This window comes from Rhinatrema bivittatum, chromosome 4, assembly GCF_901001135.1.
Source record: "Rhinatrema bivittatum chromosome 4, aRhiBiv1.1, whole genome shotgun sequence".
In the NCBI taxonomy this organism is placed as follows: Eukaryota; Metazoa; Chordata; class Amphibia; order Gymnophiona; family Rhinatrematidae; genus Rhinatrema; species Rhinatrema bivittatum.
The window spans coordinates 42810674-42823269 of record NC_042618.1 but is presented as its reverse complement, the minus strand read 5'-3'; the positions used below and the strand labels follow the sequence as shown (position 1 = coordinate 42823269).

General features: G+C 43.9%; 1 protein-coding gene across 2 annotated transcripts in view; it reads right to left on the bottom strand.

Annotated features, from left to right (window-relative positions):
• Window positions 1-12596, bottom strand: part of TDRD9 (tudor domain containing 9) — a 292409-nt gene that overhangs the window by 162013 nt on the left and 117800 nt on the right. For both annotated transcript variants that reach the window (XM_029598050.1, XM_029598051.1), the window contains exons 13-15: window positions 9488-9592; window positions 5476-5573; window positions 2645-2776 (exon numbers count right to left, since the gene is read on the bottom strand). In XM_029598050.1, the coding sequence (XP_029453910.1) occupies window positions 2645-2776; window positions 5476-5573; window positions 9488-9592 (335 nt within the window). The remainder of the gene's footprint in view (window positions 1-2644; window positions 2777-5475; window positions 5574-9487; window positions 9593-12596) is intronic.

The window sequence follows — 12596 nt, the reverse complement described above, 5'->3', positions numbered from 1 at the left end:
CAAAGCCATATTATGCGAAGATGCCCGAAGGTGATTGTACAAGGCATCCGCGGTGTAAGCCACCGCTGACTCCAAGCGATCCGCTTGTTCCACCTCTGCCGGAGGCAGCTCCTGCGAGGTGAGCAGCTGTACTACTCATCTAAGGGTTGCTCTTTACATAAGGCTACTGCACACCGCCGCTCAAACGCAAAGCATAGAGACCTCAAAAATCCATTTGAGGAGAACTTCCAGCCTCCGGTCCTGAATATCCTTCAAAGCGGTCGCACCTGCAACTGGGATGGTCATGCACTTGGTGATAGCCGAGACGGCCGCGTCTGCCTTAGCAACCCTAAGGACGGCCAAGGATTTGTCTGGTAATGGGTAGAGCTTTTCTATAGCTCGCCCCACCCGAAGAGTAGCCTTGGGAGCTTCCCATTCCCGGGTCACAAGCTGCAGCAGCATTGGATGAAAAGGAAATGCAGCATAGGGAGCCTTAAGTCCCGCGAGAACTGGGTCCCCTCTGGTAGCTTCAGCGCTCGGCTGTGGCGCCTCAATATCAAGCTCTGCCAGAACGCAGGGAATTAGGTGATCCAGTTCCTCCTTCTGGAACAATCTGAATACCCTCTGATCATCCCCCTCGACAGGGGTGGACTCATCAACATCCCTGTCCAAAGTCCCCATGAGAGGGTCCTGCGTAAGAAGATTGGGAGGATTGCCAGCAGGGTCTATAGAGCAGTCCGGGATGATCTGGTCTGCCCCTCCTCTGGGCGCAGCTGACCCCCTTCCAGAAGTCTAGCAACCCTAGCTTGCAGAGGCTCCGAAGCCTGCAACTCTGCTTCAGCCTCCAGAAAGGCTTTGTGCATCAATAACACAAATTTAGAGGAAAATGAAGCCTGGCCCTTTAAGGCTCCCCCGGGGGAGGGTCCGAATCAGGAGAGGGGCCAGACAAAGGATTCCTAGGCCTGACAGGGCTCAAGGTCAGTGGGGAACGTGGGGAAGGAAGGTCCCCTCCCCCTACATCTATCCCTGCAGAGCCGCGTGGTGCCTGTAAAATTGCCGCCGTTCCCACACTGGACGCGGCAAAGGCTGCCCGAGGTCGGCGGGAGGGAGGTCTTCCCCTCGCAGCCCGATCACTTTCTGAAGGAGCTCCGGAGCCTCCTCCCCCCCGATGGGCCTTCACCCCCAGGGAAGCATCGAATGCAGAGACCGCCACGGGAGAGCTGGAGCACCGGCTCCCCGCAAGCAGAACAGACGGAGCCCCGTAGCATGCCAGTGCACAGAACAAACAGCACTGGCCCAAAAACGACAAAAATCTGCCCCTCCGGAGCCCCGGTAAAGCGATGCACAGGTAAACAGCCGTTTCCCAAAACAGTTGCGGCACAGCACAGCAAAGGCACCTGAGGAATTTTCTCTTCTCAGGGCGCTAGGGGGAGCGACCGTCCCACCGGTTAATCCCCCAACTCACTGGGTCAGTAGCAGCTCCGGGCACTCTGCTCTCGGGGAATTCCTCCCCCGCCGCACCTCTACCAAGGCAGAAGCCTCAGGAGGACTAAAGCCGCTCTCAACCTCCAAAGAAGAAACAAACCTACTCGTTTTTGGGGGGGGGGGGGGGGGGGGGTTAAAGAAGCTCGATTTAGCCAGAGGCAATGACTCTCTTAAAGAGACCCTTTGCCTTACAGATAAGAATCCTACAAATAAGGATCAGGACCGCAGGGTCTGTCTCATCTGCTAGAGTCAGAGAAATACTGAAGGATCGCAGATGACACACCAGTATAAGAGGGGGTGTCTTTCAGTTTGTTCTCTGACTCCATCTGCTGGAAGGGAGACAACCCAGCGGTCTGGACTGATCCTGGTACGTACAGGGAACCTTGTTTAAACCAGCACCAGTCAAATGTATGTATTTACACACACAAAACTTCAATTTCCTCCCCTTTCATATCCTAGTTATTTTTCCTTGTTTATTGTAACTTTCTCACATCCTGAATATTGTTATAATATTTTTTAAGTTTCATACTATATTTGATGTTGAATTGGGAAATGTTCTTTACTTTGTTACTCTCTGCCTTTACTCACATTGTTAATTGTAAACCGGGTTGATGTGATTCCTATCATGAAACTCGGTATATTAAAAATAATAAATAATAATAATACCAATCAGGGTGAACATGCCACTCATGGTGAAAAACAATATTGCTGAAGCAACAGCCTGACGAATAACTAAACCTCCTGTCAGATGTCCAGTGGCAAATATACGGACGTAGAGGCACAACCTGCCTTCAACTCCAAAAAAAAAAAAAAAAAAAAAAGCTCACGTGATGTGCCTTCATACAATCAGATCTCCTGACACTTGCAAATGGGACTGCAGCTATCTTCCCAGCACAGTTCCCACGTGTTTTTTGCTGTTTCCTAATCATATAGAGCTATTTGTATTTTCAAGAACCAAATACAATTACATTTAAGCCACTACGAGATAACACAGCATGTTCTTCCCTTGGCGTGCTTGAATTACAGGAAGGATGGAACCCACGAGCCCTCACCACCACAAATTATAAAACAGACGTACAAATTTCGGTTGACGGCCTGCATCGATGCGCGTGACCAGTAAGGAGATTTTACTGAATAAACGTCAAGCAGTGGCAGCTTCCTGAAAGATCAAACGCCCTACCTCTTTCAGCAGGAGGATGGTACGCTCAATGTCGCTACAGTTGGGAGGGGAGAGGGCTGTGGCTAACAAAGCTCTTGGCTCTCCCATGTCCAGAAGTTTCACTTTCAAGATTATACTTCCCAATGGGCAACGCTGAAACGTAAAAATTCAGTGAGAATATACCAATTTCACAACAAGATACGCACCTTCATGTTTTTCAGTTTCTTTAAAAAAAAAAAAAAAGAAGAGAGAAAAAAAAACAGTCTCTATACAACATTGAATTAAATATAAAGTAAATTACATTTCAGGTTTGGTTTTTTTTTTTTTAACCAAAAATTTCTTGAAGTTCAAATGCTGACTTTCAATTCTATGCATTGGCCCTTAAGGCTTCTCCTCCTGGGTCCCGTCTCATACAAAATGCACCAGGAAGCCACCACAGCATTCAGCACAATCCATTTTTCACCCCATAGGAAGGCAATGCCAGGTCTTCCATGGATGAAATTGGGTTATTACAGCGCCTCAACATCCTCTTTGGCCGGTCACCGGCATGAAAGGAGCACAAGACTGTTCCTCTTCTCAGGAAGTTGAATGGTATGGCAGGCCCCGGTTTAAGAGATTTTCGGGCTCAGTACAACACCAGATTTGGAAGTCCCTCCCCCCAGCACACACATTTTGTGGCAGAAAAATGTATAATTACAACCCACACAACAACAAAAAAAAAAAAAAAATTAAAATTCCTCTCCCCAGTTTTTTGCCAAATAGAAAATCTCCCCTTGCACTGCGTTTCAGCTCTTCCACTCAGAGAGGCAACCCTGCTGGTCCATTCCTGCTAAAGAACAGGGCAGCAAAACAGTGGTGTGGGCAGATGCGATGGCAGGTTGCACTGGAGACTATAAATCGAACTGCTGTGCCCCTGCCCCTCCCGGCACATCAGGGCCTAATGCAGTCGTAGTGATCGCGACAGACAAAACCAGTCCTGCACATTACAGTTAGGTTTCACAAGGGCTGCAGAGCACATTCCACATACCAGGCTTCAGCTGGTAGCATTGCTATTGTTATGTAATTAACACATGGATGCAAGTTCAGTATGTTTTGTTGCAAAACTACCTACCAAAGTTGCATTTTCATGCCCAAAGCTAAGAATATTTTATGGCTAGATAAATCACTTCAAATAAGTCTCCAGTGGGGAAAGCCAAGATGGTGCCACAATATTGCTGTTGAGTGCTCCAATATCGCCTGATGCTTTTCTCCTTTTTCCATGTCCTACTATGGTAACGTGGAAGGAAAGATTTCAAGGGGTCCCCCCCCCCCTACATGCCCTCAGTCCACCCCGATGCACCAGGTGGTGATTACAGAGTTTCTTCAGCCTCTCCCTTTGTTGGGCGACGACCTCGCTGCTGGTGTTGCTGAGGGAGCAGTGCATCGACTTGAGGCGGACGAAGAAGATTTGCACAGCATTCCCCATGGTGGCCTCACCAATCAGGGCTCTGGATCTTGATGGTGCTGGTCCAGATGGATGCATGGGGGAGGGGGGGGAGGGGGGGTTTCCATAACACCCGGGGAGTGGAACCTGGAGCTCGCAGCATGTGGACAATGGAAACGGTGTGGGAAGTGATGAGTCCTGGAGTTTCTCGTTCTACAGCAGCCTTGGAACACTTGTTGGGGTTCCGGCGATTAGACTGAGTACTAATCCTCTGGCTGTTAACATTTATGCCGGATTCAATCTCAAGAAGTTCTACTGGGGGGCCTAGGCTGAACAGACTGCAGCTTTAAAACCAACTATGGATTATTTACAGTCTGTCCAAACTACTCTTGAACAACAATGTTCCATTCTTGTACAAACACTGGAAAACTTAGAAAATGCGGTGAGAAGGCTGAATCTACGTGCGTTTAACTTCCCAATTGTTTCCATATCACATCACCTGCCAAGTTTCTTAAATCCTACAAGCAAGATGTGCTTGGCACCTCGCAGGGAGCAATGCCTCTTATGCATAAAACCTTTTATTTACTGGTTGGAAGAGAGACAGGGGTCAGAATTACCTATCAGGAAGGGGCAGCCTTGGACATTTCTGCAATTCTGAAAACATCCGTGGTAGACAAGGCACACAGGTCCACCTTACTAATGACATTTGCTCCTTTACAAGGCCGAAGCTCGGTTCTTAAGAGTTTTCCTCTGACGTGCTTAGGAATTGTTTGAGGGCTTTAAAGTGTGAATATTTCCTGATCTTTGAAGAGCAAACCAAGAGAGAAGGAAAACTTTACGTGGAACGAGGTCCTGACTCTGGAGGCTGGTCTTTTCTTAAATTTCCTTGCAAATGCTCAATGCTGTTATCCACGGAGAAGTTTATTTTTTATGCCTGCATAGCTTTATTGTTTCACTGATTCTCTTAGAGACTGGCCCTCTGGTTCTTAAAGTGCTAAATTGGGTTTGATTTAGTGGAAGCAAACTGCATTTATAATTTGGGAGTTAATGTCCACTTGGAAGAAATTACCTGGGTCTTTTTTCCCCCCTAGATTTCTGGACCTTCCCCTTTCATTTTGTGGTCTCTTAACAAAATCGACCCTCACTTTTTCTTAATGCTGTTTTGGATTGAACATCATGTCCTGGTTGCTTTGTTTATTTTTCTTTTACAAGTTTATACTTTATGTTAATTTAAATGAATAAAAAAAAAAAAAAAGGGAGTCCATCTCCTGCAATTGGTGCCCATCTGTATGGTCACTTATATAAATCGAGAAGTATCCAGTTTTCGCCATGATTAGTACCAATAAAATTCTGCATTACACAGAGGAACATACAGATGACTTTATAAACAAAATCCATGCAAACATTTACTATAGAACTAGTTATTTACCAGCATCTCCGGTATCACATTCTCTGGTATGAAGTTCCTCCAGAAGGCCTTGGAAACAAGCCTATAGCAGTATCCCTTAGAAACCCGTCCAGCACGGCCTACACACAAAGACGCAACAAACTCTGTGAGCACTACTTTGTGCAGTGAAGAGTCAAACTGGGCACTTACACATGGTCTAACTGGGTGCTAAGAGCATTTTATTCTATTATATTCTGTTAAGATATAGGAAAATTGGTTCTTACCTGCTAATTTTTGTTCCTATAGTACCATGGATCAGTCCAGACTGCTGGGTTATGCCTCCCTTCCAGCAGATGGAGTCAGAGAAAACTGAAAAGGCACCCCCATACATACCGGTGTGCCACCTGCGTCCCCTTCAGTATAATCAATATCAAAGCAGAAAGAAGTCAATAACCAATGAGCCTTTGCTCATTGGTTATTAACTTAGCCTTCGCTTGTTTTATGTTTTTTACTACTATTATTATTATTATTTATTACTAAATGTTATTTTTTGACTTTGTTCCCTATCCACTTGTTAATTGTAAACCGACATAATGCGATATTTATCGCGAATGCCGGTATAGAAAAACTTAAAATAAATAAATAAATAAATGACTAGATCAAGTAAAGCAACCTGCCTTATTAAAACAGATTGAGATTAACAGTTTTTTGTTTTTTTTTGTTTTTGTTTTTTTTTTTAACAAGAACAAAAAACTATGAATGAATAAACTGTAGGAGTGTTGTCTGTAGAAACATCAATATCTGCGAATGGAAAAGAGAAATACCGACGAGCGGACTCTACTGGATGAAATTAAATCTTGTTGGGTGGGCGTCTGGACTGATCCATGGTACTACAGGAACGAAAATTAGCAGCTAAGAACCAATTTTCCTTTCCCTGTACGTACCAAGATCAGTCCAGACTGCTGGGATGTATCCAAGCTGCCCTAAATGGGGTGGGACCCAGAGAGTCCCGCTCGAAGCACACTGCTGCCAAAAGAATCTACATCCGGAGCTCTGACAGTTTACAGTTTATTAGGTTTTTTTATACCGCCGTATTGGCGTTAGCCTTCACAGTGGTTTACAATATACATATTAGAAATAATACAATAAATCAGTTCAATAAACGATGACAGCTAAAATTAATTAAAAGCACGTAAAAGTATTTTAGCTGTACAAGTAGAAATTAAGTTATAGATTGCTATTCCTCAGTGTGGTATTCAAGGGTAAAGTTAAAACAAAATAATAAAAACATACATAAAATATCACACTCATAAAACATAAAAGTTAGCTCTGCCTTTAAAATTGAAGTTTTGGAGCATTTGTTTTAATACCTGTAACTAGCCATGTGGAGTTTGATCATTTTCCAAATATGCGCATTTAAAAAGCCAGGTTTTTAAATCAACCTTAAATATTTTACCATCAGTACTGCCTTAGAGAGAAAATCTTAAGTGTCTTTGTCTTTTTTTTATTTTTTAAATTGATCTAGTCAAAAGTTAGACAAAATATCAATAACCAAACCTGGTCATGTCAAATACATGAAATTTGAAAATTTTGACAGGTCATGCCTCTGCTGGAGTCAGAGAGATACTGAAAGGGACACAGGTGGCACACCGGTATGTATGGGGGTGCCTTTTCAGTTTTCTCTGACTCCATCTGCTGGAAGGGAGGCATAACCCAGCAGTCTGGACTGATCCTGGTACGTACAGGGAAAAACTTTTACATGTCCTTTTGGGGCTGGCCCGAGGGCTCTTCTGCATGACAGTGCGCTCTGCTGCTGAGTCAGCTCGTGCTCCTCGGCCCGCCTTTCTCTGGTTTTCCCAGCCCTGACCACTGCACAATAGCAACACTTACTGGCTGGCCAGAGAGCACCAGGCTTCAATGAGAAACACATGGCCCACACTTCTCATGGTAGGAGGGGGAGGGGGTGTCAGAGAAAAGTCTCAGTAGCTGCCAACAAAAGCTCGTGGCACTGGAAGTCTTGGATGGGCAGGAGATGCCTGAGCTGGAAACCCAATCAAAGCAGCAAAGTTGTTGGGCTTTAAAACTACCAGAATGCAATATTTATCCTGAATGAACCAGTGCAGTTCTCTCATTCGTACACTGGGATAGACAGCAATAAAAGGTTAACAAGTTGAATGTGACTGATAGACTAACTTGCTGTGGTGATGACTTGCTTTCAAGACCTACACTCTTTATCAGGTCAAAACAAAAAGCAAGCACATTGTTGCCTGACTATGCAAGTAAATTAGAGGCTGCATTACCATGGTGAGGTGGTTATAGTTTACTTCTAGATATTCAGGCAGCATGGGGTAGAGAGCAGCCTGATGGTTAGGACAGGAGGTTGAGCAACAGGGAAGCCAGGGTTCAAATTTCACCAACCCTCCATGTGACCTTGGCCAAGTCACAATACCCTCCAGTGTGCACCTGAGGCAACTGCAGTACCTGAACGTAACTCTCCTTGAGCTACCAATGAAAAGGCCTGAGCTAAATATATAAACTAAACAAACCTTCAGTTCAATAGGCACGGACTTAAGGGAGCATAGCTCTCCAAAGCTAGTTATAAATGTCCAGAAGTCCAATAAATAAGCATCACCTACAACCTTTTTGTTGACCCCCTTTTATTTAAATCTAGTTACATACACACACTGCACTGAAGGCAGAGTCAAAGCGAAGCACAGCTACTCATTTTACATGGTCCCATTTTAATTCTTCACACTAAACTATCCTATTAAACCACCCATATAAAACGGCAGCACTTTAAAGAAGAAAAAGGCATTCTTAATATCACCACAATTCACAATTTAAGCTTTTCTATGATAAGCCCAAGAATGACCACAACTATTAACACACAAACTCATTTTGTTATTCATTTAAAATACTATCTACAAAAATCAGTCAGATGTTAGCCACTGGGTAACGGGATCGAATTACCATGGAGATGACCACTAACTCAAATCATAGGCAATGAGCATCACCATGTGCTGAAGACATTAAAATAAAAGAGAAAGCCCTTATTAAGTTCTAGAGTACTGCTTCCCAACCCACTCCTGGAGGCACACGTAGAGAGTATTTTTCTGGATAAAATGCATGTTCACATATACCGGGTCTCTCCAATATATGCAACATTTCTTATTCTTAATCATGATGGCTATCCTGAGAATCAGAGGGGACGGGACAACTGACCTCAGAGGTAGCACCTGTGATTAAGGACAACTGCAAGGAAGGAAAGAACCTGAGAGAGAAAGCAAGTCCTTACCACAGAGAAGCCTGGAGGAACCCAACTGAAAAGGGGGGAAAAGTTGACATGAAGAAACTAAGCAGGCTAATCCAGCTGAGGGATGAAGATTTAATAGCATATGCGATTAATGCACAGGTTAGACTTTAAAACTAGTTTCTTTTCACCGCAGCCATTTCACATAGGGGCAGATTTTCAAAGGGTTATGCGCGTAACCCCGAAAACCTGTCCCTGCGCGCGCCGAGCCTATTTTGCAAAGGCTCGGCGACGCGCGCAAGCCCGGGGCCGCGAGTATATACTGGGGCTTTGAAAAAGGGGCGGGAAGGGGGCGGGACCGAGGCCTCCAGCACAGCGGCCATGCTGGCAGGCATAAATTCGAAAACAAAGGTGGGGGGGGGGGGCAGGAGTGGAAGGAAAGTTCCCTCCGAGGCCGCTCCGATTTCGGCACGCATGTTATAAAATCGGGTGTACATTTGTGCACGCCGGGTAATGTACACAAATGTACCCTGCGTGCGCCGTTTTAAAAGTCTGCCCCAAAGGGTACAGGACACACTGCACCCACGTGCTTATGATCGGCGCCTGTCTCGGCTGAACTCTTTCTGCTGTCGTGGCCAGACTTCACAACTGCGGATTAATCCCTGGAACTTTAAAAAAAAAAAAAAAAAAAAAAACACACACCTGCATTTAACACCAGAATATGGAACAGGAAATACTGAAGAACTCCACCTTCCCCGTGCCATGAACTCACAATCCAACACTAGGACACTCATTCCCTCGTACCTTTTCTCTGATTGCAGTTTGTCTTGGAAGCCCAGCTCAGCCTCAAACTCTGATAGTTTGTGTCCTCGTCAGACACCAAAGTTCTGGTTAGACAAAAGTCTATCACTGCGAACACAACAGGAGGAACATGGGCACGAACGCCTTAACAGTCTGAGCACACAATCACAGCTCTTTAACGTTCAAATAACTTTTCATAGCAAATGTGTCAAAAAAGCTAGAAAAAAAAAAGCAGAATGGGGTGAATTGTGGAGAAAGCTTATGTTTAAATAGCAGAGATTATCATATTGATTTTATAAAAATATATAATTCTGACATTCAGGATGCAAGTTGACACTTTTTGTTTAAACCAACCAAACATATAAATAGTAGTTGATTTCCATAACCTTAAAATTAGGTGTTTTGCAGCATCAAGGGCAATGGATGGCCATTTTTTGTATGTAAGAATTTAGTAGTTATATTTTTGAAAAGTCAAGAAGAATCACAATTACAGTATTTGTAAAAAAAATTCTATTAACAGTGAAGTATGTGCATGAAGTCTGTCCCATACTTTTTACAAACACAAACATTCCTTATGTATGAAAACACCAGCTCTGAACATCTTCTCTAGAGTCGAATGCCATATATCAATTACTTAGTATGCTGTATTTGCCAGAATAAAATGTCTTCTATATCCAAATCAAACAAAACTTAAACCACATTTTTTTTCTAATATAAACTGAAAAAGTGAAGCGAAAAACATGTTCATACTAGATCATGCCAAAAACCACACACAGTACACAGCTTTCATAAAGAACTTTTTTTTTTACTTTGAAAATATAACAAAGTACTTAACTGAATGTCTTCTCAAGCAGATACTATTTGTTTAAAGTCTACTGAAGACAGCTGTATCCTATACATAGTTTTCAAGTTATATGAAAATTGGTATATCAAAATATATATTACTATTACCAGCTGTATGTAAGCTGCATTGTTCCCAAAACTACTATAGGAGAAGATAGCCAAAAGTCATTTGCGTGCCAATCCTGCACCAAGTTTTTGTCCATTATTTTATTATGTTCATCGGTTCTGGTTTTATATGGTATAGGTATTTATGACTGTATAGTTACTTTAAGAGTGATAATTGATGTTTTGCAATGTATTTTTATTGTAAACCACTGATTTTGTTTGGAAAGGCAGTATGGCAAATAATTAAACTATAAATGGTGCTGCAGGAAGTCTTCCTGCTTTTATCATTGCATTAATGTTTTTGCTTCATTCTAAAAAGCACATTGGAGAAATTACTTAACTGATAATTTCATTTTCCTTAGTGTAGACAGATGGACTCAGGACCAATGGGTAAAGTGTACTCCTGATAGCAGTTGGGAGACTGAGTCAGATTTCAATCTGATGTTAGCCTACATATGCCCGTGCAGGAAGCTCTGCTCTTCAGTATTCTCCTCGAAAAGCAATTGTGGATATATGTGTGTTTTAATAACTTGATTAACTTGGACTGGTTGAACTTATTTCCAACTGGAGACCGCCAGTGCAAGCGCAGACACCTGGCAACTATGGGTGTCTTGAACTAGGGGTAATACCTGGCTTACCCATGTTTGTCTTGCTCTCAGGGATTGTCACCCGAGGTTTCCAGATTTTGGGGCAGTCGTGGGCGGGATGCTGAGTCCATCTGTCTACACTAAGGAAAACGAAATCATCAGGTAAGTAAATTTCTACATTTCCTAGCGTGTAGCAGATGGACTCAGGACCAATGGGATATACAAAAGCTACTCCCCGAACCAGGTGGGAGGCTGCTCATGGCCAACTTAGTACTGCCCTTGCAAATGCTGTGTCCTCCTGGGCCTGAACATCCAGGCGGTAGAACCTCGAAAAGGTGTGAATGGAGGACCACGTCACCACCCGACAGATTTCAGCGGGGGACAGCATCTTGGTGTCTGCCCAGGATACTGCCTGGGCCCTTGTGGAATGGGCCTTGACTTGTAGAGGTGGAGGCTTTCCTGCCTCTATGTAGGCCGCCTTGATTACTTCTTTGATCCAGCAGGCTATGGTTGCCCACGAGGCCGCGTCCCCTTGCTCTTCCCGCTGTGAAGTACGAATAGATGGCCCATCTTTCGTACGGATTCCGAACTTTCCAGGTATCGGACTAGGAGACTGCTGACGTTAAGATGGCGAAGAAGTGAGTCTTCCAAGTCCTTATGCTCGTCTGGAGATGGCAGCGAGATGGTTTGATTTAGATGGAAATGAGAAACTACCTTTGGAAGGAAGGAGGGGACAGTGCAGAGCTGGATGGGTCCCGGTGTGAATCTAAGGAACGGTTCCCGACAGGATAGTTTGAAGTTTGGCGATGTGACGGGCTGAACATATTGCCACTAGGAATGCAGTCTTCAAGGTCAGGAGCCGTAGTGACAGACTGTGTGTAGGTCTGAAGGAAGCTCCCGCCAGGAAGTCTAGTACTAGATTGAGATTCCATAGGGGCACCGACCACTTTAGTGGTGGTCGGATTTGCTTGACCCCTCTCAGGAAACTGGAAACGTCAGGATGGGATGATAGACTGATGCCGTCCACTTTGGCTCTGAAGCAGGCCAGCGCGGCCACCTGAACCTTGATGGAGTTGAGAGACAACCCCTTTTTCAAGCAGTCCTGCAGAAATTCCAGGATCATGGGGATTTTGACTGTCTGCGTAAGGTTGTCGTAGTCCTCACACCAGGCTTCGAATATTCTCCATATTCGTATGCAAGTTAGAGATTTATCTATTGAGTTTTATATACCGTCATTCGGATTCGTCATCATAAAGCCATCATAACGGTTTACAAAGGTTAAGGGGGGATAAACAGGGTTTCAAAAAGGTTCAAACTGTTAAACATAGAGGTATCATATGCTAATTAGTTACTGTTCTGTTTTATGTTTCACTTCTTAGTTATAACCCATAGTTGTGATAAGTTCATTTATTCATTTATTCTTCAGGTTGGCGAGGAGAGTGATATTGTGTTGTTCATTGGGTGAGTTGGTATGCTTTGTTGAACAACCATGTTTTTAGATCTTTTTTGAATGTTTTTAGGTTGTCTTGAGTTCTGAGTTCAGTTGGTAGGGAGTTCCAGAATTTTGGGCTACCTAG